Raw genomic sequence first — 27413 nt, 5'->3', positions numbered from 1 at the left:
GAAGCGTGTCAGTTCTCGCCATCAATAACCCTTTCCTCGTCCGCAGCCCAGCGGCTGTCCAAATTTCGGGAACGGCAACAGCTCAGCGATGCCGGCGTCTTCTTCATAGACATCAAGAAGTTATACTATTCTTTTCCTCGGGTCACCCTCTGCAATTTAGTGAATGACACCATCAACATGTATGGTACAACATACTTTCAGAACCACTGTGGCATCAACAGCGCCAGTTTTCTTGAGGTGCTCTGCTTCTATCTCAGTCCACTTTTGCAACATTTGACAATGAACTCTTTATGCAGAAGCAGGGTGTTTGAATTGGCTCTTGCCTTGCGCCTTTCCTCGGCGACTGCCTGTTGCCAACTTTGGACAGGAAGTAGTCGACAAAAGAGGCTGCCTACGGCACGAGTACAGTCGCAGACTGATTTTCCAGACTCCAAAAATTCGGACATGCCTGATTATTCGGTCAGCTTCGCGGCACCGCCATTCTCCCCATAGACCATAATGTTTAACTGCCGAAAGTTCGGACACCTTGCAACCTCTCGTCTGACTTTTCGGACACTCCTTGAGCCAACTCGATCGAGAGCATCATGCACCGACTCTGACCGGTGCATAGTTCGACTTGCTGAACGCAATTTTGTTTTGAACGGAGCCTCATGGAGCCTCCTTGTGGCCTCACAAAGTGGCGCTACTGGAAATCCCCGCTCATCATCATCGTTTCTGCCTGGCTCGATAGAGTGGCTCTATAGCAGTTCCGGTTTCAGCTTATGCTGTTTTTCACTGGTCGATTCGGAGCAGGATTTCTTGCTCCGCGGCAAAGGAATCCGAATTTCACTGGTCGATCTAGAGTGGGTTCGCGCGTTCCACTGGTCGTTTCGGATCAACTCGCTCCGCGCCGGATCGCTCTCACTTGCTCCGCCGGCGAGGCGCGGATTCGGGCGGAAATAGCTCGCGTCACTTCCGTCTTCAAGCGAAATCGGTACCCGATTGATCCACACAACATTGTGTTGCTTCGCAAAATGGCTTCGTTCGGTGCTGCTGCAGAGGTCGCATTTAGCGATGAGAGCTCGGACGACAGCGATTACGAGGTGACGCAGGTGCTGTACAAAGCATTCTATGCACGTTGTCCATGCACAATCCTTGCGGGTGCGACATGGAAATGACGGACTCTGCGACTGCCTCAGTCAAATTACGCACTGGGGGCGGCGAGTTTGGTTGCCGTGGAAACGTACAGAGCGGAAGTCAGGCATGGTTTCCGGAACCGGTTTGTTCGACGTGTCCGCAGACTTCCTGTGCGATCCCCTGCGGAGCATTTTTGCACTCCGCTGGCCGATTTGGATTTGTGAAACCCGAGCACTCGCTCGAGGATTTCGGCGGCCGCTCCAGATCGACCAGTGAAAAACGCCATTAGTAAGCCATGTCAAGACAATCCAGCAGCTGATTTGTTTCTTCACGCACGACGCTGCGAGCAGGCCACATTTTTCATTTGTGCGACTGGTGTCGGCACGTTGGTGTTTGGTTTGAGTGCTGTGTCGAGGTTTCAGTGATCCAACGCGGCATACGGAAACATCGCGTCAAGTGTCTAATGGTGCCGACAGTGCCCGCGCAGACTGCACTGGGGAATGCCGGCAAGCAGGTGCCAGGAGGCCTAAGATTTGTTGCCTTCCGATGTGCTCCCTACTGATGCGGAAAATGTTCTGCCGAGACCCGTGCAGTGGTTGCATTGCGATTCCGGACACCGTCTCATTTGACAGTTTCACAGGTGCTGACACTGCTGTACTGACACACGCAGAGCTCAACGACAGCGAGATCATTCGTCAGGTTTCTGCTGCACCGCCGGACGATAACTCCGAGTGGGAAGATGACGCAACATGTGCTACGCTGCCGTCGCATGCAGAGCGTGCACAAGCAGTGACTGTGCTTTCAGCCACCTATAGTGCCCATACGACCCTCTCCAAGATTCAGGCTTATCTGATTGCGCGTAAACGGAACAGCGTGCAACGGCGCATTCACGATTTCTTCAAGCCTACTGCCGAGCCCGAATAAGTGCGTGGAAATAAAGGATTTCATTTTTTTTTTTATCTGCTTTTTCGGACACCTGTTTATTCGGACATTTCTGCAGTCCGCGTAAGGTCTGAATAAACGGTCGGCGACTGTATTGTCAACGCATTCTGCTACATCGACGACTTCCTGGTCATCTTTAAGACGGGTATTCTCACTGGGTTGCAGCTCGGGGCAGATTGTTTGCACCTTCCAAGCACGAATGAAGCGGCTCTATTTAACAGTGGAATTCCCCGAGTGCGGCCACGTTAGGTTTCTCGACCTCCTGGTTATTGAGTGCGAGGGGTGGCTGTGTTGGCACTGTGCCCCTCGAGTGGAACGAGGCTTTCTGCTATACACGTCCCTGCAGAATAAACTCGTGAAGCGGCGGATCGTGGCTACAGCACTCGGGAGTGCCACCTCGAGGTCCTGCTGCCCCGAGATTTGGGCGAGCTTCGACGCACGGGTTCTGTGGTCGATGGCACCTGGCTTTCCCGACCACCTCCTGCACAGTGTGGCCGAGAAGCTGCTCTTTGTGTGCCAACGTAGTGGAGACCACGGCACCGAGGCCTACGCAATTATCTGGGAGAGGGACACACGTGTCAGCAAGCTGCCGGTGTTTCTCTCACAAGAAGAGTTTGTCTACTTGAACAAGTAGTTTTAGTTCATTTTATTCGTTGATGTTTTTTTTATACGATATGGAATATTTTCTCCAGTAGTTCTTATTTCATTTTCTTTTTTCCTTGGATTTTAGTCCCGCTCATTAACCTCGTTCCTTAGCGCGCTTGGGCGTCCCTTAGCTAAATTCCCTGTAAAGTGGTCGCTTCGTCCATTTCAATTGTCAAGCTTCCCAATGGCAAGGCGGCACCAACTTTTATTTTTCTTCCTGATGAAGAGCACCTTCTGTAGGCATTGCAGCTTGTCTGAACCCCCAGGTCTTTTCAGAGTATATATTTAGCATCACCCAAAATAGACCTTCAGTTGTGTTGATCTCGCTTTCTTGCCCCATTCCTTGCACCGTTTCATTTTTGGAATCGCGTACCAACTAGCCCAACAGCAACCTCACTTAACTAAAGTATTTACATGGAAATTTGTGAGGCTGGAAGTTGTTTAAGTGAACTTGTGCAGCAAAATGTGGCAATGCCTGGAAGAAAAACCTATATATTATGGCTTCTAGAAAGACAGAGATTTTTCTCAAAGATTGTTTATGACACTATAAACCTCACAGCCCAAATTGGATATTTGTGGTTGCTGGTAAGAAACAATTTAACACTGTAGGGTAGAGACTTCTCTATACAGCACTCACAGGCACAAATCGAACTAGAGCCTTTTACCACCAGTACGCAACACCCACTCACATATCTCCTATGACACAAATAACTGCATGTATAATTATACTCGTTAACATGCCTGTTTGGTATTCTGCCGCAGTGAAGCACTAACGGCTGCCTCCTCACAGCGGCTCCAGAGGGCGGCCATGCGGCGGAAGACGTCGCCACCAGCATGGAAGACCTTGCACAGCTGCTCATCTTGGGAGAGGTGCGCAAGGAGCCGCAGTTCCAACTGGGAATAGTCGGCAGTCAGCAGAACCGCACCTGCAGCGGTTGGTACGGCATGGCTTGTATACGAGCACGGCTTACAGTGTACTCTCACTGTGTGAAACCTCAAGAGACCGGACAAATCATCATCACCAGCCTATTTTATGCGAACTACAGATAACACGGATGTCTCATTTTACTATACCCACTGCAGAGCAACATGCAGATCACAATGTAGCTTTCGTTTCATTGCGAAATTGAACTTTGGGAGATCTAGAGGTACCGTTCACAGTTAACCCTTTCGCTGTCACGGACGTACCGGTACGTCTTCGCGCTTCCCCCTCCCCCTTCCCACACTGTGTCACTGACGTACCGATACGTTCTCTATCGTGCATTAAAAATTTTGCGCCTGAGCGCAAAGCTGGTGCTCCTGGACTGGCCACGCCATCTGCTGACTCCCTACAAGTTCATATTTTCGCCCCGACCTGTGTTGGTACATGTATTGAAGAGTACGGTGCGACTGCCACTCACCCCTCTCTCTTTGCTGAGTGGCTCGGCGTTTGCTATATCATGCGTCGCGCGCGTGTGGTTATGGGTTCTATCTAGGGTTGTTCTGCCATCTCCGCTGGTTTGAAGGTTTTTATTTTTCTTCTGTTGGTGTGTCTGCTACGGCACGTCAAGTTCAGGGGCTTGCGCCGTTGCCTCTCCGAAAAGAGTGACTAGATTGCTGCTTTCGCTCTCTCACCGCACCCTCGCTTCTGACTTGCAGTAGTAAACATAAAGCCCTTCGAAATTTGTTTTAGCCTTTTTCCATCTCCCTCTGTCTTCTTGATCACACAACGTCCCATTTCTCTCCGTTGTGCGGGCGACTGAAAGCGCATCCTTCCTGCGCGTGGTTACTTTCAGATGGCTGAGCGCGCGGGACGTTCGTCTGCTCATTGGAGCGGTGGCTCTTCCGATTCAGAATATGAGCCGAGCTCAGATTCGGACTCTGACAGCGTCTCATGCGAGGAAGCGGGGAATTCCGCATTGTCAGATTCGGATGTTGAACTAACCAACTAAATAAACAAATAAATAAATATAGTCAGGCTGATGATGATGTTTATTAACAACAGCTGCTGAACACTGAAATGTGCATATTGCATTGACTATGTTATTTGAATAACCAATCATAATCAAAAATAAATTGCTATGTTCATTCCCTGTTATGCTCGTTCCCTGTAACCAAGCCAACACTGGGGGTACGTCACGGCCAGAAAGATCCAACAGCGAAAGGGTTAAAATGAGTAGGGGTGTGCAAATACTTGAATATTCGATTTCGAATCGAATAGAGAGTTTTCCCATAATTCTATTTGCAAACCAAGTATATAATATTCGATTTCTCAAATTTTATTTTTCGTATATCGGTAGCTTCGGTGCCTTTACACATGCAGCGTTCCCATTATTAATTATGGGGTTTTATGTGCCAAAATCACAATCTGATCATGAGGCTTGCTGTAGTGGGGGCTCCGGAATAATCTGGACCACCTGGAGTTCTTTAACGTGCACCTAAATCTAAGCACATTGGTGTTTTTGCATTTCGCTCGCATCGAAATGCAGCCGCTGTGGCCAGAACTTGATCCTGCAATCTCGTGTTTAACAGCCCAATACCAAAGCCACTAAGCAACCATGGCGGGTTGTGTTCCCACTGCACCCGATCTCTATTGTAAGGTTCATCCAGGTCAATGACACCAATCAACACAATTAACGCAATGCACACAGAGGGAACTATAACAGCAGTGCGTTATGGTTCTCCAAGCGAACCGTTATGGCCCTCCAAGAGCTTGTGCAAAGATCGGTCTGATTAGCTACTGGGAGGCACGCTGATCACATCAGTTACGAGAGTTCATTGTTCACGCATGCAAATTTGCACACTTTGGAGCGGACCCCAACTGCGAACCTGAACGCTGCTTCAACGGCCATCAATCTAACCTGTAAGTTGGATTTCGCACCCGATCAGCAGTGAGCCACCCATAGGAGCATATTAGCGACAAGCTTTTCTTGCCCGTTTGTGGCTCGCTATCACATCAGCCAGTGGCGAATTTTTGTCATAGCCACACTATTAGCCACATTGTCTAATCAGAGCAGTGGCATCGGGTGTCTGCGACTAAAGTTACGGTTACCAAAAACACAGATCTATTCACAGCGGTCACACAAACTTCAGAGAGCTGATAAACCGCCTCGTCAATGAATGCAAGTGCACGGGATAACCGCTACGTGTTCACAGTCGCCATCTTCGCGAAGTACCTTATGGCGGCCCCTCATTCTGAATGCCATTCATAGGCGCACAACAGTCTCTTTCCATAGCTTGGAGCAAACCATCACAAGACTAGCTTTGGGTTTACATGGCGGGCTCAAAATTATCATGCTACAGTGCGCTGACCCTCGGCTGCAGACGCATTTACTCAAACGGCGGATGGATGCCGACAAAAAACAAACGGAAAGGTGGGGACGGGGAGAGGCAAAGTCGTCCGAACTTGCCGTGGGCCTCCCCATTTGAAAACTCTTTACTGTTGGCGCCAACCGCGGTCAATGCGTGCGGCGCCGATGACCGTGCGGAGCAGTGCTGAATGATGTGATGCACATTCCCCGCTTTTGTCTGTTGCGCAGATTTATTTCTTTTGTTATTTATACTTCACCTACATTGCCACAAGGCATTGCGTGGGGCACAACAAAGCACAAATAGCAATAGATCGTTGTACAAAATACATAATAAGAAAGAACAAAAACATGCAAATTATGCTAAACTATATAAAATGTACAAAAATTACTACAAACATACATTTTAAACAATAGAGACACTTCGGGAGAATAATTCCATTGATGTCGATGTTATCATAGGGAACACAACAGAAGTTCATTATTAGTTTTGCTAACAATGTCGTCTGGGGGCCGGTTCCATTTTTGTATTGTTTTTATGAAGAACAAACTACAGAAAGTGTGCGTCTTGAACAGGTGCTTTAATATTATTTGTAGATTATCTCGACGAAACTAGATGTATGGCGGTTCTGAAAGGTATTTGTGGGGACTGATGGCATTCTTAATATAATAAATTGTATGAAGGAATTTAAGCTGGTTTCTGCCTTCTTACTGTTAACAGCTCCCATCCCAATGTATATTATTGCAGAAATATTTGAAAATGAATTATATTTATTAGTTACAAATCTAGCTGCTTGATTTTGCACATTTTCCTGTCTATCAATAAGGTACTGCTGATAAGGGTCCCAATTACACAAGCATAATCTCGAATGGATCTTACATACAAAAACCAAAGTGTTTGCTTTATGGTTTGTGAAGCCTGCTTAAAATTCCTCCATATAAAATACGACATTTTACTCGCCCTTATTTCTAACTACGATGTGCTTATTCCACTTAAAGCTGTCAGAAACGTAGACACCAAGGACTTTATAGTCAGACTCATTGCTAATTATTGAATTGTTAATGGTGAAACTTGTCTTTAATTTATGGACACATGAATGCTATGCAGCAGCATGTCCAGATGTTCAGGCTCATTTTGCATAGTTCACACGATAGCCATATTGGGTCGCTCTGCAAGGAATCGGTATCTCTTCGTGATTTGATTACTGTAAACACTATGCAGTCACTTGCGAATAGCTTAATGGGGGAGGTAATATCTTCAATGACACTATTAATGTAAATTAAGAATAGCAGTCCTAATACACTCCCTTGTGGTGCACCAGACATCACGGTTACCATAGATGATTTTGAGCCATTAAGAACTACACTTTGTTGGCAACTGTTTAAAAAACTTTTTATCCAATTAATAACTTTCAAGTTTATTTTTATTTATGTGTACAAAAAGTATTGCAATTTTAATAGGTTGTGTGTTGCGGTGTAGAAAGACTTACAGAAATCAAGAACTACAGTCAACGTCCGATTTTTCAGACTCCCTAGGGGCCGCGAAAACGTCCGAAAAAGGGGCCAGCCCCAAAAAAATGAATGCATGCCTTTTACTGGCCCCAAGGGCTAAAGTCACCACCGGCACGTCCGATATAGCTCTGAAGGCCTGCCAGCACACTTATTAGGCGTATCGGTGCTGGTACTGTGACAGGAGGCAGCGGATGCCCACGCATGTATGCCACTGATTCTTGCAGGCACTGCAATGCCATCGCTAGCCTAGACCATATGCTCTGGCGTTGCCCCTCGTTACGAGGCACAGAACAAATCAATGAGGACAAGTGGCTCTCCCCTATCAAGAGCCCCGATGCCGGGGCGCAACTATGGGCTGTCCAGAGGGCCCACGATGCGGCGGTCGGGCATGGCCTGACTATCCCAACGTGGGAGCGGCCCGCAGCGCGCTGAGTCGCGTACCTCAGGACCTTCATTAAAGTTTTGCATCCATCCATCCATCCATCCGTCCAGTGAAAATAGCCCCTTCCCAGTCTTGACATGCTTCACCGCGTAACACTGATGTATAGAACCAAAGCTGACTTTCGGAAAACAACCTTATGCAACGCGTCGTGCTTTCCGAGCATCGAAGACATTTGCGAGGATTACAAAGACGGAGGGTGCCATTGCTAACAGCGGCGAATTGTTTTAATGCAAAACACTGGACAGTACAGCAGGGAGCTTGGTAGCGAACATCGTAGCAGCTAGGCCTAACGTTGCCGCGGTGGTGGCTACGGCTGCCAGCGGATATGCATGCAAGGGTGCCTGTTCGACGCGGCGAGATAATAAAGATGGCGGCGGCGTTGGCTTCGATAACGCCGTTTCAGACTTGCAGTCACGGGCAAAAGCCCGGAACATCAGACGGCGAAGGGTTCTTGCGTCGGAAATTTCAGGCGTACTGATACAAACTTGTCCCTTTTTTTATTTTTACACACAAGTGTTAAGTGCTGTTCATATTCAGCAAAAATATATCATGTACCTAGGCGCGTTTAAGACCGCGTGCATGCGTGAGAATCGGGTAACAAGAGGCTAGGGCCACCGAGAAATGACACTATGTCGCGCAACCTATGACGATCAGCAAAACCCGCAATGGGCGGACGCATCAACGGATCTCTCAGGCATGTAGGGCCCTCTGGGCCATACTTATCGGCGAAAACATAGCCTGGCCGCCTGCGGGATTATCTTACTGAGCTATGTCGAATGCTCGGTTGCGGTAGTCGGAACCTCAAATCCCCCCCCCCCCCCCGTTTTTTTTTTTGTTTTTTTTTTTCATTGCACTACATCTGGAGGCTTGGAGTGATGCCCGACACCGGCGAAAGACGCTGAGAACGAGTGGGGCTACACTAATCCAGCTACAACCAAATTAGGAATTCCCACTAAGCTGAACAAAAACACCCTCACCAGAACAGGAATTGGCCTCCCTGGTGCAGTATTCAGCCACAACCTCCCTGATATCTTCAACTAATCAATGGTCCTCAGTCCCCAACAGCTGCGGAGCGCCTGACCAAGGCGGCGGTCAGACCTGTAACGCAGCAGAGGGTGCTAAGAAACTTTGGGTCCGGACAGGCCGCCAATGGAAACTGACCCTTGCAACGTTTAACACCCGCACCCTCACGAGTGAAGCTAGCTTAACAGGGCTCTTCGAGGAACTATCAGGCACAGTTTGGGATACTATCGGCCTTAGTGATGTTAGAGGAACAGGTCAGGCTTACACATTGCTAAATAACGGCCATGTCCTCTGCTATAGAGGTCTCCCTGATAAGAAGCAATACGAGGTAGGATTCCCAATCCAGAAGGACATAGCAGGCAATATTGACGAATTCTACAGCACTAACGAGAGGGTAGCAGTAGTCGTAACCAAACTTAATAAGAGATATAGATTAAAAGCAGTACAAGCCTACACTCCAACATCCAGTCACGACGATGAGGAAGTAGATCAGTCTTATGAAGATGTTGAATTAGCCATGAGAAAAGTGCAAACTCGGTATACAGTAGTAATGGGTGACTTCAATGCAAAAGTAGGGAAAAAGCAGGCGGGCAAACGGGCAATTGGCGACTACGGCGTCAATTCTACAAATGCTAGAGGAGAGATGCTGGTAGAATTTGCAGAAGGGAGTAAGCTGAGAATAATGAACACCTTTTTCATGAAATGTAGTAACAGAAAGTAGACCTGGGAAAGCCCTAATGGTGAAACAAGAAATTAAATTGATACACTTTTTGCCGATCCCAGCATAGTGCAGGATGTAGAAGTGATAGGTAGGTTAAAGTGCAGCGATCATAGGTTAGTGAGGGCTAGGATTCACCTCAATTTGAAGAGACGAGTAAAATTGGCTAAGAAGAAACAGGTCAACCTAGAGGCCATAAGGGTAAAAGCAGACAAATTCAGCCTGGTACTTGCAAACAGATATGCAGCCTTAGAACAGAGAGATGAAAATGACATAGAAGTAATGAACAAAACCGTAACTAGCATGGCTTCAGAGGCAACAATTGAAGTGGGAGGCAAGGCACCAAGGCAACCAGTAGGCAAGTTCTCTCAAGTAACAAAGAACCTAATAAAGAAACAACAAAGAATGAAAGTGTCCAACGCAAAAGATAAGATAGAATTCACGGAACTGTCAAAACTGATCAACAAAGCGAAAATAAGTGATATTCGAAATTATAATGTGAGAAATACTAAAGAAGCTGTAAAAAATGGACGCAGCCTGAAATCAGTGAGAAGGAAACTTCGCATTGGACCAAACCAAGATGTATGCACTGAAAGATAAGCAAGGTAATATCAGCAATCTTGAAGGTGTAATAAAAGCAGCTGAAAAATTCTATACTGACCTGTACACTACCCAGAGGACTCAGCGCCTATTTGAAACAATAAGGAACAGTATACAGAAACTCCTCCTATAACTAGAGATGAGGTCAGAAGGGCCTTGCAAGGCATGAAATGAGGAAAAGCAGCAGGAGAGGATGGAATAACAGTTGATTTAATCAAAGATGGAGGAGACATAATGCTAGGAAAACTGGTGGCTCTCTATACAAAGTGTCTATCGACTACAAAGGTCCCAGAAAACTAAGAATGCAAACAGTATACTAATCCACAAAAAGGGAGACAGTAAAGAACTGAAAAATTATAGGCCCATTAGCTTACTCCTAGTATGATATAAAACATTTGCCAAAATAATCTTCAATAGGATAAGGGCAACACTGAACTTTAGTCAACCAAGGGAACGGGCTGGCTTCAGGAAAGGATACTCTACAATGGATCACATCTATGTCATTAATCAGGTTATCGAGAAATCCAGAGTACAATAAGCCTCTCTGTATGGCTTTCATAGATTACGAAAACGCATTTGATTCAGTAGAGATATACCAGCGGTCAAGAGGCATTGCGTAATCAAGGAGTACAGACCGCTTACGTAAATACCCTGGAAAATATCTACAGAGATTCCACAGCCACCTTTATTCTACACAAGTAGGAAGATACCTATAAAGAAAGGAGTCAGACAAGGAGACACAATCTCTCCTATGCTATTCACTGCGTGCTTGGAAGAAGTATTCAAGCTATTAAACTGGGAAGGTTTACGAGTAAGGATTGATGGCGAATACCTCAGCAACCTTCGGTTGGCCGATGACATTGTTCTATTCAGCAACACAGCAGATAGGTTACAACAAATGATTGAGGACCTTAACAGGGAGAGTGTAAGAGTGGGTTGAAGATTAATATGCAGAAGACAAAGGTAATGATAAATAACCGGACATGGGAACAAGAGTTCAAGACCGCAAGTCAGCCTCTAGAGTCTGTGAGTGAGTAGGTTTACCTTGGTCAACTAATCACAGGGAACCCTCACCATGAGAAGGAAATTCACAGAAGCATAAAAATGGGTTGGATTGCATACAGCAAACATCGTGAGCTCCTGACTGGGAGCTTATCGTTATCATTTAAAAGGAAGATGTACAATCAGTGCATTTTACCGGTGCTGACATAGGGGGCAGAGACTTGGAAACTGACAAAGAAACTTGAGAACAAGTTAAGGACCGCGCAAAGAGTGATGGAATGAAGAATGCCAGGCATAACCTTGAGAAACAAAAAGAGAGCGGTTTGGATCGGAGAGCAAACGGGTATAGACAATATTCTAATAGACATTAAGAGAAAGAAATGGCGCTGGGCAGGTCGTGCAATTCACAGATTAGATAATCGTTGGACCATTAGGGTGACATAATGGGTACCAAGAGAAGGGAAGGGCAGTAGAGGATGGCAGAAGACTAGGTGGTGCGACGAAATTAGGAAATTTGCGGGTGCTAGTTGGAATGGAGTAATTGGAGATCCCAGGGAGAGGCCTTCATCCTGCAGTGGACATAAAATAGGCTGCTGCTGCTGTTGACGATGATGATGATTCAATGACTATGGGGAAGGTGGCGGTGCCGCAAAGGCGTCCGAATTATCGGGCAAGCGGAAAACTGGCCGTTGACTGTACTGTAAATTGGACAAGCTGCATAATACATAAGCGCCCATTTCTTAAACTATGCTGGGATGGTGTGAAGAAACTGACTGAAGTAAGGTATTTGACCATTTCACTGTAAATGATGTGCTCAAATAGCTTACAGACGGGATTCACATGGGCTCCGAAAGCTTTCCATGATTGTGGCGGAAAAAGGCAGTTCTCAAGTCTAGAACTACCACACCTAACACCGGAAGGCAGACGAACACCGAAGACATCGGGATTATCCCAGGTGGGTGCTTTTCTGAGCCACAAAGGCAGTTCTATTACACTGCCACGCCGGCGGCCTGGCTAACCCTAACTAGCTGAGTCTGCGACGCCACTGTTCCCACCCCTTCGGCGGGAACGACGCCTGTCTCGGGTGCGCTCGGGCCCCCGCTTCGCCACGAGACGCGAGGATGGACGTCGTAGAATTGGAAGGGGAGACAATTTCCCCGGAAGAATATGACGACCAGGGCTGGATTGCGGCTCACGAACGCCGTAGTAACGCCAAGAGACGCCCAGACCTCGATGAACGATCCAAGAACATCGGAGACGCGCCGGTTTCAACGGCGTGGAAAACCACGAACGCACGAATTCTACAACGACCAATAGCCCCGAGGCAACCGCAGCTACCGGAGGATGACTACAAGGTCGTGATCCGCCCGAGAGGTGGACTCGACATGGCGCAACAACGCATTGCGTACATAAAGGATGGCATTCTGCTGGCAGCCGCATTGACACCAGAAAATGCCGGAGAAGATACGCTACGAATCAATGCAAGACAAAACACCATGATCATGAGCACGCCGAAACTTGAGAATGCGAAACGCTACAGCCAGATACGGGAAATCCAACTTGGATCGAACACCTACAGTATGGCCGCTTACATTACTGCGCCGGAGAACACCTCCAAGGGAGTCATACACGGTATTCCAGAATACGACACGCCTGAAGACGTTGAAAAAAGCCTGGTGAACTGCAGAAACCCGACTATACTACACGCAAGATGCATGGGACGCACCGATTCGGTTGTGATAGTGTTTGAAGGTACATACGTACCACACTACGTGTACTACCGTGGAACTGAATACCGATGCCTACTATATCGTAAGCAGTACGAAACATGTACCACCTGTGGCCGCCTCGGCCACCGAGCAGATGTCTGCCCGACACCGAACAGCAAGAAATGTCGCGGGTGCGGAACTCTCAATCCACCCGAAGATCATCAGTGCGAGCCAAGATGCTTCATGTGTGGGAAGGGACACCTCACAGGAGACAGAAAGTGCCGTGAACGATTCAAGACCCCATATATTCTCAGAAAGAGGCAGTGGAGACAACAACAACAACAGCAGCAGCAGCAACAACAACAACAACAACAACAACGGAATGAACAGCAAGCGCAGAAAGCTATGGCGGACAATCGCCCGAGTCGGTCCAGAGAGCGGTCGGGCAGCATCGAATCGCACAAGGGATCGGCATGGACCAACAGCCACGGCAGCAGACGCCGCGACAGGAGCCGCTCTAGCTCCTTCCCAAGGCGGTGGCGGCCGGTCCAACTCCAAGTCTCGGTCCAGGTCCCGGCCCAGGTCTGAATCGAGATCGAGAGGATCCCCACTACACGGAACCCCGGAGGGCTCTGGCAGGGACAACGGCAACAAAACGCAGGTGAGCTGGGCAGACACGGTCTCCGGAAATGCTTCTCAGTCTAATATAACACCTAAAATAGAAGGGTCCGCCCTGGAGCAAGAAATGATCCAAATTAGAAAATTACTAGCGCAAATTACTCGTGAAAATGCTAAGCAGAGGGAGGAAATCAAACAATTAAAGCAAGAAAACGCTAGGCTTCAGCAGAATAGGACACACGAGCCAAGTCCCACGCCTACCGCCAGTACGGCACAGACGCCTAGCTGCGAGTCAACGCCCGATCTCGCGCAAATGACAGGGACGCCGCCCCACAAAAGAAAAGCTGCAGACGCGCCAGACGCGCAAAGCAGCCTCTCAACGCAGTTAGGAAAGCAAGTAGAGGGAATGTTTGTGGAGTTAACCAAGACGCTACAACAACAATTCGCCGGGTTACAGGTACAGTTTGTGGAAATGCTACAAAGAATAGAAGGCATTGAAACCCGACTAACAGTTGTTGAAAACGTGCAAGAAGACTTGAGGCCTGCGGGAGTGGGACCGGTAAAAGTGACCACCAAACCATATCATCGACCCGTAGTGACAGAAACCAGTAAAGTCACCGGGGAGAATCAAACAATTAAACATGGCTCCGCGTAATAAATACATAATATGGCAATGGAACTGTCGCGGGTATCGCCGGAAACGGGGACACCTACAGCAGTTCATAAGTAGCAAGGAGGCCCCAGACGTCATCGCCCTGCAAGAAACGGGGGGACTGGCTAAATTTTCCAGTTACAAAGCATACGGTGCTTCCGACGAGAAGGCGTCCGTTACAACTCTCGTACATAGAAACCTTATGGTCATAGAACACAACACTGGCGTGACCGGTGTAGACCACGTCCTGATTGAAATCATTCCCACGCGCAAGGGAGAAGGAAGCCTTTTCATCTTAAATGTATACAGTAGCCCTCGACACAAGATAAGATTCGGCCCACTCTTTCGTAAATCCTTAAATTTAGCAGAAAGACATGCAATGGTAATTGTAGGGGACTTTAATGCACCCCACGCGGCTTGGGGATACCGTTTGGAGAACGTCAAGGGTCGTAATCTATGGTTAGACGCTCAGCAGGAGGGTCTCACTCTCGTAACGGATCCACAGGCGCCCACTAGGATGGGTAACAGTGTGAGCAATGACACCACACCAGACCTAACTTTTACAAAGAACACACCTGATGCAAAATGGATAAACACACAAGAAAATCTGGGTAGTGATCACTTCATTGCAGCAACAACAGTACACGCAGGCCCATCAAGAAAGAAAGGCAGGAAAATAATGATTGTCGAATGGGACTCCTTCCGCAAAATCCGGGAGGAGGAAGCTGATGAAGTCATACATGACATCGAGATTTGGACTAAAAAACTTAATCAAAGTGTGATACGAGCCACTAAGACTATTCCGGAAAAAGCAGGGATAGAGGAGGCGGACAGCAAACTCCTACATATGTGGGAGGCAAAAAGCAGCCTGCAGAAACGCTGGAGACAGCAAAAACTTAATAGAAACCTGAGAAGGAAAATCACCATGCTCAATAAGGAAATAGAGGACTATGCGAATAGATTAAGCCGTCAAAATTGGGAGGCCACGTGCAACACCATGGAGAGACAGATAGGGCTACCTAAAACCTGGAATCTTCTGCGTTATCTTTTAGACCCAGAAAACAGCAAGTCCACACAACGACACTGCCTGCACAAAATAATTCACAGATACAAAGGCACGGAAGAAGAACTTTTACAGGAACTACAAAGGCTATACGTAGGAAATACAACCAAAGAACAACAACATCCATATACTGGTAAGGAAAACCCGTATCTTGACAGCCCCATAACCGAGGCTGAAGTTCGAGCGGAACTCATCAGGCTCAACACGAAATCCACGCCAGGCCCGGATGGAATCACCAACAAGATCCTGAGAAATCTCGATGATGAATCCATCTCGGCCCTCACCAAGTATATTAACAACTGCTGGGAACAGGGTAATATTCCACGTCAATGGAAAACCGCCCAGGTTATAATCATTCCAAAGCCGGGAAAGAAACTTCAACTTGAGAATCTCAGGCCTATATCGTTAACGTCGTGTGCTGGCAAGCTCATGGAGCACGTCATCCTCACACGTCTAACTAATTACATGGAAGACAACGGCCTTTTCCCGCACACCATGATTGGGTTTAGACCAAAACTGTCCACACAAGACATTATGTTGCAAATCAAACACCAAATAATAGACGCGGGACCTCAGACACTAGATACAAAAGCTATTCTTGGTCTTGATCTTACGAGGGCCTTTGATAATATCACCCACAGGGCTATTTTAGAAAACTTACAAGGCCTAGGAGTGGGGCAACGAACCCATGCGTATGTTAAAGACTTTCTCTCTGACCGTATTGCGCAAATCACAATCGGTGAAGTGAAATCCAAAGAGATAGAACTCGGAAGCCGGGGCACACCACAAGGATCAGTCTTATCTCCCTTTCTTTTCAATGTAGCTATGATTGGCCTGCCAGCAGAACTAGAAAATATAGAAGGATTACAGCATAGCCTGTACGCCGATGATATCACCCTTTGGGTAACAGGTGGAAGTGATGGGCAGATTGAGGAAATCCTCCAAACAGCCATACATACGGTTGAGAAATATGTCGTGGATAAAGGATTGAGATGCTCGCCGCAAAAATCAGAATTACTTCTATACCGACCGACATGCAGGGGCCGTAAGAGTTCTACGGATAAACCAAACATCACGCTTTTTGTAAATGGCAACCAAATACCTATTGTCGACAGCATTAGAGTCCTCGGCCTCCATGTATCAGCGAACGGTCACAACGGGGAAACAATCAGAATACTAGAAAACAGCGCACAACAAACAATGAGACTAATTAAGAGAATTGCTAATCGCCATTATGGGATGAAAGAGAACAATCTGGTACGACTAGTCCAGGCTTTTGTCATCAGCCGCATAGTATATGTAACCCCTTACCTAAATCTCCAAGTAGCAGAAAAGACAAAAAGCGAAGGCATCATTAGACGATCATTCAAACAAGCCATAGGTTTGCCGATAAACACATAGAATGACAGGCTCCTAGCCTTAGGTGTCCACAACACGCTCGAAGAACTCATAGAAGCCCATACGATAGCACAATATGAAAGACTCTCGCAAACACCTACTGGCAGACACATACTTAACAAGCTTAGAATAACATACGCATCACAATATGGCACTAAAGTAGACATTCCCCACGACATAAGGAAGAAGCTCATTATCCCACCGCTACCCAAAAACATGCATCCCGAACACCACAGGGAAAGGCGGGAGGAAAGGGCAAGGGCTATACATAGGAGATTCCAACGCTCTCAGGACGTGGTGTACGTCGACGCGGCAGAGTACACGACTAATCAGAATATGAGTATCGTTGCAGTGAACTCAGAAGGTGAGCCTAAAGTCAGCGGATCTATTAAAACCAACAGAGCCGAGGTGGCTGAGGAATCGGCCATTGCTCTTGCAATGGCTTCCACACTGGCCATGATAATAGTCAGTGATTCTAAAACCGCCATTTTAAATTACGCAAAGGGACGCATTTCGCCGGAATCACAATGTATCCTGGCAAACTTCCGCGGTGAGCGAGTTGTCCATATCATCTGGGCGCCTGCGCACTCCTCCCTCCCCGGCAATGAGGCGGCCGACGCCGTGGCTCGAGGACTCACAAGCCGAGCCACCGGGGCGCCGCGGCTGGGGCTGACAAGGGACCGGATGGTTGGCTACAGGGAGATAACTAATCATTACAGATTGGGGAGGGTGCGTTTTCCTCTCGCACACTCATCACTTAATAAGCAGCAGGCGGTGGCATGGCGCCTCCTTCAAACAAATACATATCCAAATCCGGTGACTTATAATCATTATTACCCAGACCAATATTCGGCAAATTGTAAATTTTGTCAAGAAAGGGCGGACCTGGATCACATTATCTGGGCCTGCCCTCGGGCGCCCCGACAGGGCCAAAAAATTCAGGATCGGAAGCAGTGGGAGACCGTGTTGCTCAGCTCGGCCCCCGAAGACCAACTTCTGGCTGTCCAGCAGGCCGAGGATGCCGCTAGTGCTCAAGGGCTTCTAGGCGCCATCTAGGCGGGGTTGGCCCCCCCACCAATCTGCCGGCAATATAAATAAATGTTATTTCTCTCTCTATGGAGTTTTACGTGCCAAAACCACTATCTGATTATGAGGCAAGCCGCAGTGGGGGACTCCAGAAATATGGACCACCTGGGCGAAATGCGAAAACACCCATGTACGTGCATCTAAATCTAAATACATGGGTGTTTGCGCATTTCACCCCCAACAAAATGCGGCCACCGTGGCCGGGATTCGATCCCGCGACCTCGTGCTTAGCAGCCCAACACCATAGCCACTAAGCAACCATGGCAGGTCAGCAAATTGCTGTTAGCAAGATGGGCCTGTAATTTTCAAAGAGCTTTTAGCCTCCTGAGCATGTGCAGCACTATGTTTTTTGCACAAAATTTGGAAGCATAAAGGTGTGCATTAAATTTTTTTATATTTGATAGTCAGTTCGATATATGGCCTTCTTTTTCTTTGTTCGATTCAATATTCGATTCCAAGTCTACTACTTTGTACTGAGCGCCCCTACACACGAGTACAAATGCTGGGGCTTGTCTCTTCCACATAGTTTCACTCGTGGCACCGATATCCACATTTTTCGTGTCGTAATACAAGCGAACTGAGCTGGGATGCATTGAATGCAAAAATGACAACATGACCATAGCTTTGTAGGCTGTCTCACTGGGAAGCTAGCTTGAGAATTATGAAAAGAGACCATGATTGGTTGATGCGATAAGTGTAGCTTGTTCATGGTATGTTAAGTGTTAATAGCATTTTTCGCATGGTGTGAAACTGATAACACATGCAATACTCCTGCTGTCTGCTGTTGTCCTGACAACCACTGTACTTTCAGATTAATGAAATTAGAAAAATTTATAGAAAAGATGCAATACACAACCCCAGACAGAAGTAACGTGAAGTATGACAGACGTGTTAAAACAAGCCGACAAGCTTGTAATTTAACTGAAGAGTCTGTAGCAGCAAGTTCAGAATTTACACATTTGCTAACTCTCGTAATGAATGTGATTTCTGTCTTGTCTCATTGCAAAAATTTGTTTACAGATATACTTGTCAAGTATACTTGTCAAACATCTATACACGCGGACAACTTTCTGTGGCTATGAAGCGAAACCTAAGGGGGCAGAGCTTCTGCATGTGTTACCATGCTGTGATGCAGGTTCTTTTGTTTAAAGGTTGAGACAGTTCTCTGAGGTGAAGCCTCCAGTAACCCAACTGAGGACAAAGCCATTCATTTCAGAAAACACACACAAACTTTTAATAAAACTAGAACGAGGATAAAAGAAAACATAAAATAAACACTCAAAGAAACATCACGGCAAAAAATGCACTTAGGGCTAGGATTGTATTAACAGTACGCGAATCCAGGCTGACCACGACTGTGAGGGCACATAGTAGTCTTGACGTGGAGAAGCGAAGACAGGATGATGAGAGAAGTGGTGTCAGTCTCACCAAAGGTCGAAGTGTTGGGCCAGTGACCGGGCAACCAGGGCGCAGCAGCTCTGGCTTGGAGAGGGAAGGCAGGCGGCTTGGCGGCACGAGCAGATGGCGGCAGCGTTCTGGCCAGGCAGCTGGGCGTAGAACTCAAGCACGTAGCCCAACTGCTCCCGTTCTGTCCACGGGCACAGAAGCTTGCTGGCCTCGGGCAGCAGTTAACGATCGGGTAGAGTGGCGACACACAGGAACAGGTTGACAGGAGGCCCTGGTCGGGTAAATTCCTGGTGGCTCGAGTCTGGAACCCAACGACCCATCTTCAACTCCCGGTCCGGTTGCCAACCTTCTCCTGGCATCGCTTCCTGGAACTCTCTCTCTCTCTCCAGCCAGCGCGCCTCACTTTTCTGCCACTCTGGCCGATTCGTCATTTGCTCATTGACTGCTTCAAGCTCCGTGGTTTCTTCTAGTTGGATTGGCTTTTTTTCTTTTAGTTTCTTTTCTTGTGCCGCGTGTTCACGTGCCGGATGCTCTTCGATGTTGTCGTTTTCCATCCAGCACGGAATTTGCCTCGGCACGCGCAGTTCTTGTCGTCTGCTTCTTGTCCTCTCCAACCACCGCACCGTGTCGTGCACTATGCATATCACTCATGCCAAGTAGTCTGCCAGCGTTTGACAGTGCCTTTGGCTGCTCGGAACAGGCACTGAATCGACGCAGCTTCCACGTGCGACGGTTTCGCATTTGCCCAGACACGGAAGGGAAAAGCCGCAAAATAAGTTAACTTTTACATTCAGTGGTGTGTTGTGCCTTAGTTGACTGTTGCTAATAAGGTGATTATGCTTTCTCTTCCCCAGCTTAAACTAACACGGATGAAAACACGGGACTCTTTTCAGAAGCACTCTCACTTATGCGCGCTTTGCCTCCATACTTTCCTTTCATAGCCACAGAAAGTTGTCTGCTAGTAGAGTTGTCGTCACACTCTCATCACATCTTTACTAACACCAGTCTTATTTATTCCCATCATTTTTCATTCACACTATGTATAATCACATAATTAAAAGTTAAATAAACTTTCAGTCACCAAAGCTCTCCTGTGGCATTAGAACAGTGATGGTGTTTTATATGTGCAGATATGACCCTTCCTAACAAAATAAAGGACACAAATTTGGCTCTGGTACACATATGATGAGGTATGACTGTACCTGGGAAAGGCCGGAAGGCTGCACGAACGCTGATGCTGACCGGTGACTCAGTGCAAACAGTGAAGCTTTTGAAAATGCCCTGCAGGTTGGGTTCAGTGACCATCACTCGACCTGTGGCCGTCCAGGGTTGGCTCCATGGGCGGATTCGAGACAGTCGACCACCACTTGCCTGCAGTCTTTGCCTGAGGAGGCTCAGTGGGCGCAGGTTCTGCAATGGCAGCACCCTTGTCTCAAAGAAGCCCCGAAACACTTTTCCATCTAATCATAGAATGGCCTCACTATTAAAGGACGTCTCTTGTTAATCTCGTGCCACGAAAATGTTTCAAATCCTCTAATTATAACTGGAGTTAAGGCACTGACACCTGGCTTTCTCTCTCTCTTGGTCTCTGCTAGCGAGTTGGAAGCTACACAGTAGAGAAACCAAGAGGGCAAAGCCCCGGCCACAAGTTGAGCGTTGCGGTGGCGAAACGGCTCGCTGTCGCACCTCATGGCGGCCACAGTGGACTATGCTACGCAGTATGCCGCTGCCCTCTCAGAGACCACACGAGGCAGGTGCAGTTACACGCAGTGCAAAGATGAAATGATTTTCCCCTGTTTTTGAGATAGCATATACATATTTTTCGTTCACATAAAACTCAAAATTCGTAATTATGTATTACTGAGAATGCACTCGCAACCACAAAGTCAGCCAATGGCGTGGGTAGGCTATTTGCTTTTGATGACGCTGCTTGACAGCATTCTGGAGGCAAGAGCAAGATATTTTTCACTGTTTTTGACACTAGATTGTAAATTACTTGCTGCATGCAATGCAGTAATATCGGGCTCACATGTTCCCGGCAGCCTCTACAACAGATCGGCAATGTTTCCTTACCATTTTTTAAAAGTGCTTTAAGGCCCTGTTAAAATAGAACACCAAAGGACATGAAAGATGAATTCCCGTAATCAATCTGGGGTGCGATCAGAAATTGTTGTTCGGAACGCACATTCACTTTCGCCTCCCGCGACTGGCCTAGACCGCGCCGACATCATCAGCCACAGGGCATGGCCATCTTTTCGGCGATGTCAAAATAATGACACGCTCCTGGCAATCATTTTCAAACCGAAAACTTTGTCTGCTCTGAGCACAATACGACTCGGGGTGTTCCGTTCAAACAATCACGTGCTCGTTATGAGACTGGCTTTGCATGGCACATCTGGTGGATTGTATTGGATCCAAACAGGGGCTGTGGTTATGGAAGCCACGTTCGGATTCCAATCCATAGTCGAATTCAAGAAAATGGAGGCTGGAATGGGAGCATAATGGGAGCTTCGGTTTTTGCATTGGCATTGCTCGAGGAGGAAGCAGAGCAGTTGGAGGTGCAAAATGTGTTTGAAGAGATAGTGGAAGGCGAATTCCGGCGTCACTTTTGTTTCTAAAAATAAACAGTGCGTTGAACAGCTCCCTCTGACGCACCGAGACTCTGCAGGCCCAGTCAGACATTGCAGTGCGACAACATGTTGTTGCTCCTTGAAAAGCGCGCCACTGTTCCTAGTTTTTTTGTTAGTTTTTGGTGTGCGCCACACCACCTAGCGACCACGCAGGGAAATTAAGAGTAATAAACTGTAGTAGTCATACGTATTACTATTTGAGAATGTGTCTAAGCTTGAGAAAAAGAAATACATTTTTTCAAATAAAAGTTTTGTTCATTAGAAGGCAAGAAACATTTTGTTTTGTAGTATATTGTCCCCAAGAAGATGACAAATGAGGTACTTAAACTTCTGGGGAGTTCACCACTTGCCGACTGACTGTTCTCTCCTTGCCGTTCACACAAATTTTGCAGACCGCCCACTTTGTGATGTTGTAGCGACCGAACGCGTTCTGTTCCGAACAAAGACCTCCGATACCCCTACCTGGACACGTAGTTTTTACTCCACAGATGAAAATTTGCTTTCCTCTATCGATTCAGAGTAGCTTCATGTTTTCTACCGGTCGTTTAAAATCAACTTTCTGTGCAGCAAACTGCTCTGCTTGCTATACAATAGAGGCTAGGATGGAACAGGGCATTCCAGAGAACTCTTTGTAACTTCTGATGCCTACATGTATTAACTTTCACTATCATACAGTATAAACCATTGTTTTTCCTCTAGCAAATTTTCAATTGTGCAATCTAAGTGCAATCTAGATGTTTCCTCGAGGATTCTAGTTGCTCAACCAAAACAAGTGGATTTGCCATAAGTAAAGACTATACTTTTTACAGTATGTGCCAAACAGTCATTTCTATTGGGAACAGGAGTTTCGTTAGCCAGACAGCAATGCACAAAATTAGGATGGCAGTGCCATTTCCTAATTATGAAGACAATTTCAGATTAAAGAAACAATTGACCAACATTGGCCTTTTCTTCACCGATTAACGGCTTCACAAGAATGACAGAAGAAAGGTGCCTTCCACCATAGCAAGGGCAGATGGTGCCACTGTTTCACTGCACTGAAAACAATTATTGAGCAGCATCACTGTGGGCAATGCACGCTTTGCATTTATTGTAGATGAAACAGGCCCGCAATGCATGCAAACACTGCATTAACCATTCGCGGTCATGTGTCAGGCCCCTCCTGAAACGTGAAAATATCCATTCTAATCAGACATTGGAAAGTGCCCAACACACGCACCTGCTCACATGCACTAGTTATCTGGTTTGGAAGTGCTAGCTTTCGGAAATTTTTTCAACTATCAAGTGCACTTCATAATGCCTCCGGACGATGGCAGCACTTTTTTTTTTCCCCTCCCTCCATGCTTGAAGGGATCTTCGTACGATTTGTGCGACGAAGCACCGGCAGGATGGCAGCGTTTTCTGCGTGTGCATTTCATGGAGAAAATTCAAGCGGGTTCAGTGGTTCAGAAAATTACCATAATTACATAGATGAATGTATCTTGCATTCAGATGGTCAGCAAATGTCCTCGAACGAGAGAACTTTAGAAGAAAGTGACAATGAGGGAGCCTACAGATCTGCAAAGCAAGTCCTGGCCCCCACCAAGGACAGTACTTCAAGCACTACCACAGTGTGCTAAAGTGCCTTTGAGAGCCTCAGGAACAATTACATTTTTCAAATCGAATCACTTCGCTATATTTGTTTACCTGAGTGTTCTTGCTGCATGGTGCCTAAACATACAAAAAGGTGCCTGAATGGAACAACCACAAATTGGGTAAATGCACGCGTATGCAAAGGGTTCAACTGAACCCATCATAACATGCTAACTCTGAAGAATTTCAGCACCAATGAGCTCATTGTTAAGCTGGAAGGGTTGTGTATAAGGCAGTAGCATTTGTATTTAGGCAGGGCTCCCGGTATAAGCTTTAGCATTACCAATTCAGTTGAATAATGGGAGAGAAATGTGAACAGCCTTTCTGGCGGTGACGTATGGTGAGCAGAATGTGCTAAATGATTCTTCTGTTGTGTGACATATCTCGGCAGAGAAAAGTATGGAAATGAGGAGGCTTGTGTCACTACGAAAATATTAGAGCCAGCAGGTGAGAGCAGAAAGTTGCACAATGCAATCAGAGATCCATGCAATTTACATCTTACAAAACACAGCGCAATACTGTTCAATCATACTAGAATGTATTTACTCGCAATCTTACAACTCTGGCACCTTACGGTATGATTGGAAAATTGGCAAAGTAATCCCCATTCACAAAACTGGACCAACCCACGATCCACAGAACTATAGACCTATTTCACTTACAACTGTACCATGTAATGTTATGGAGCATATAATATACACGCATCTAGTTATTTTCTTGAAAATAGCAACTTCTTTTCAGTTATGCAGCATGGATTCCGTAAAAACTTCTCCTGTGACACTCAGCTTATCCTCTTCACTAATGGCCTACATGCCAATTTAAATTCTGGTTCTTTAACAGACTGTATATTTATTTACTTTTATAAAGCGTTAATAAATAAATAAATACATAAATAAATATATAAATTCGGTAGAGCACAGTGTTGCAAGGAGTCTCCATCAGCACAACTGTCAACAGCTCTGTCCCAGCACAGTAAACCACCTTAATTCTAAGCTCAAGAGAGTGGAAAAAATTTAGTGTGAAGTAAGGTTTTGAGATAAGCAAAATCATGAAAATAGAAACCCACTAGTGACACATAGACCAGCTGGAGCCTTTCCAAAATATCGCCAGTAATATTTTCGGTCACTTTCACATGGATTGCTTTCATGGGACTGGAGACATTGGCATTTACAGCTGCGCTGTTACAGGCACTGCGCAAAGACAGCATGCTTGGTACAGAGTCAAGACAATGGATCCTAATGTAATATTTGAAGCCTGTCAGTTGAGCATAACTGTTTTCAGACATCCAAAAAGCTGACCAGGGTGTCTACCAAGTTGACATTTCCAAATTCCCTGAGTTTTCCAGGTTTTCCCTGAGTGCCATTGCAAATTTCCCTGAGTGATGCAGAACTATGTTTTATGTCAAGATGGACTGAAACAATACCGCCTGAGGCTGTTACTCTCTAGTAAGCACATGAAAAAAAATAAAAAAGGGACTTAATCCAATTTGAATACTAAGGAGCAGTGTTTATGTTATTCAAAAACAGTATAGAAGGCAGGGGTTAGTAAAATGCACAGCAAATAAAGTGTCTTCGAAAAAAATTGCAAATGGGGTCGGACATTATCAAATACGAATAAAAAGGAGATGCATATAGAAGCAAATATTTTCTAATATGAGCTATTTCTATCAACTGATAGCAACCTCGGTGGGATGAGGCCCGAACTCTGTCACAATTGAGATTCTCTCTCAACAGCTCGTAAGTCAACCTCAACAGTCCTAACATACTCTCAGCCCGCGCACGACGCCCGAGTGTTGTGTTTCACTGCTTTAAACAGTTTATTTTGGTTTGGATGAGGGACACCTGCATCTCGGCATAAGCCAAAACTTTGTTTTGAGCTCAAGCTCCTTCAAAACGGCAGCAGCAAGCATCTTTTCTCGTTTATTCCTCAATGCGTAGGTCACTTCTGTTCTTGTCCGCCTTCCGCCACTCGTTCGCCCCAAGGACCATTTGAAGCATCTTGATCAATTGCACAGTCCACGACCGATTTTTCGAACTCCCTAGGGGCCGCGAAAACGTCCGAAAAATCGGCCAGTGGGAAAAAAATAAATGCGTGTGATTTACTGCCCTTATGGGCTGAAACCGCCACAGGCACGTTCGAAAACGCTGTGAAGGCCTGTCGGTACACATATTAGGCATACCGGTGCTCGTACTCTGACAGGAAATACCGGGTGCCCGGGTGTATAATTAAGGAATACATACTGTGTTCCGTAGCAATAGCCCCTTCCCACGCTTGTTATGCTTCACTGCAATACTTTTCCGTAAGCTTTACCAAGTAACATTTCTGTGCAGAGGCGAAGCTGACTTTCAGGAACCGGCATTATGCAGCGCACCGTGTTTTCTAAGTTTCTAAGCCAATCGCGAGGACCACTAAGGTGGAGTCCGTGCCATTGCTGACAGCAGCTAATTCTTTCAATAAAAAACTCGGCACCCAACGGCAAGAAGCTTCATAGCGAACGTCTAAGCAGCTAGGCCTAGCGTTGCCGCAGTGGTGGCAACGGGTGCCAGCGGATCTGCGTGCGAGAGAGCCGGTTCAAAGTGGCGAAGTAATCAAAACGGCAGCGGTGGTGCCTTTGGTTATTGCCGTTTCGGACCTGCGGTCACGGCAAAACGTCCGGAAAATCGGACGGCAAAGAGTTCTTGCGTCGGAGATTTCACACTTTCTGATACGTTGACTCTATGGGGTACGTGGCGGTGCCGCGAAGGCGTCCAAATTATCGGGAATCCAGAAAGTCGCTCGTTGACTGTACACTGGCAACTCCTCCTGCCGACGACAGGGCGTCAAAGACGATTCATTATGATTCCTGTCTGCTACTCGAGCCAGCATTACCGCGACTTTCGACCCTTTCAATAAAATTGCCGCTAATTTTCCCTGATAGAGGCCCAAATTCCCTGAGTTTTCCCTGACTTTTTCCAGACTACTCAAAATCCCTGAGAATTCCCGGTTTTCCCGGTTTTCCCGGTTGGTAGACACCCTGCTGACACTGTTACTTTCTGCATTGTAATGAATTCCAGACAACTTCCAAAACAAACTAACAAAGAGCGCAAATGTCATGCCTTTAGCAAACATCGACAAGTGTCATGGCATTTACGCCTCACCAATGCGCAAGCACAAAGCGAGCGACCACATCAAGTTGCAATCTCAGAGCATGGCGAGCGCAGAGTGCCACAAATGTGCAACGCAAAAGAGCAAAAGTAGTGCGAGCAACCCGCAACAACAAAGTGACAGTCTGCATCATTATAGTCCTCAGCAGAAACCGTGCAAAAATGACAATAACAGCAGAGTGGTTCATGCCTATTTGTGAATTTATAGCGTTTATTCTTTGTTTACAACCGCACATGACGCCGCATTCGCTGCGTACCTCCAGAACTGCGTGGTTTCCGTCCATGATCATGCGGACAGCAACCCCGGTTTTGTCCACAGATGTTGGAGTGAGCAGTAGCTTTGTTGTGACTCAGTGCAACGCATACACATTATCGCAAACACGGTGGCAGCTGTCAAGGATGAAGAATAATTCTGACGCGGCCCTTACATTGACATCAAATCCGTTGTCTACATCGCGATGAACAGACAATTTGTTGCCGACCAGCTCACTGGCAAAAAAATAATTGGGATGTGCGTGAGGTAGGTGCCGGACAAAGGCGTGGGTCTTGCGTCGCTGTGAGTGCTAATCAGTCACGAGATGACAAGAATTGCAGTGTCTGAACTGCTTTTATTCAAAATGGAAAAGGATTTGCCGATTCCCTCAGTAAATAAGAGCGTGTTGATGTAGTAAGCATTTGTTTTTCCGATACCTTAGGTAATTCGACATACAGTTAATTCGTACATTTTAAAATCTAGCAGCGATTGTTGGTAGCAAATTTTTTATTTAGGCCATCAATTTTTATATAAA

The 27413-nt window shown here is 46.6% G+C and overlaps 1 protein-coding gene across 1 annotated transcript in view; it reads right to left on the bottom strand.

Moving 5' to 3' along the window:
* The window catches only part of PolQ (DNA polymerase theta), a 292782-nt gene that overhangs the window by 40241 nt on the left and 225128 nt on the right, over window positions 1-27413 (bottom strand). Inside the window, exons 21-22 of the mRNA XM_050182268.3 lie at window positions 20423-20630; window positions 3445-3629 (exon numbers count right to left, since the gene is read on the bottom strand). Of these exons, the coding sequence (XP_050038225.1) occupies window positions 3445-3629; window positions 20423-20630 (393 nt within the window). The remainder of the gene's footprint in view (window positions 1-3444; window positions 3630-20422; window positions 20631-27413) is intronic.

This window comes from Dermacentor andersoni, chromosome 7, assembly GCF_023375885.2.
Source record: "Dermacentor andersoni chromosome 7, qqDerAnde1_hic_scaffold, whole genome shotgun sequence".
Taxonomy (NCBI): domain Eukaryota; kingdom Metazoa; phylum Arthropoda; class Arachnida; order Ixodida; family Ixodidae; genus Dermacentor; species Dermacentor andersoni.
The sequence above is the reverse complement of the archived record's forward strand: the minus strand, read 5'-3'. Positions and strand labels throughout refer to the sequence as shown.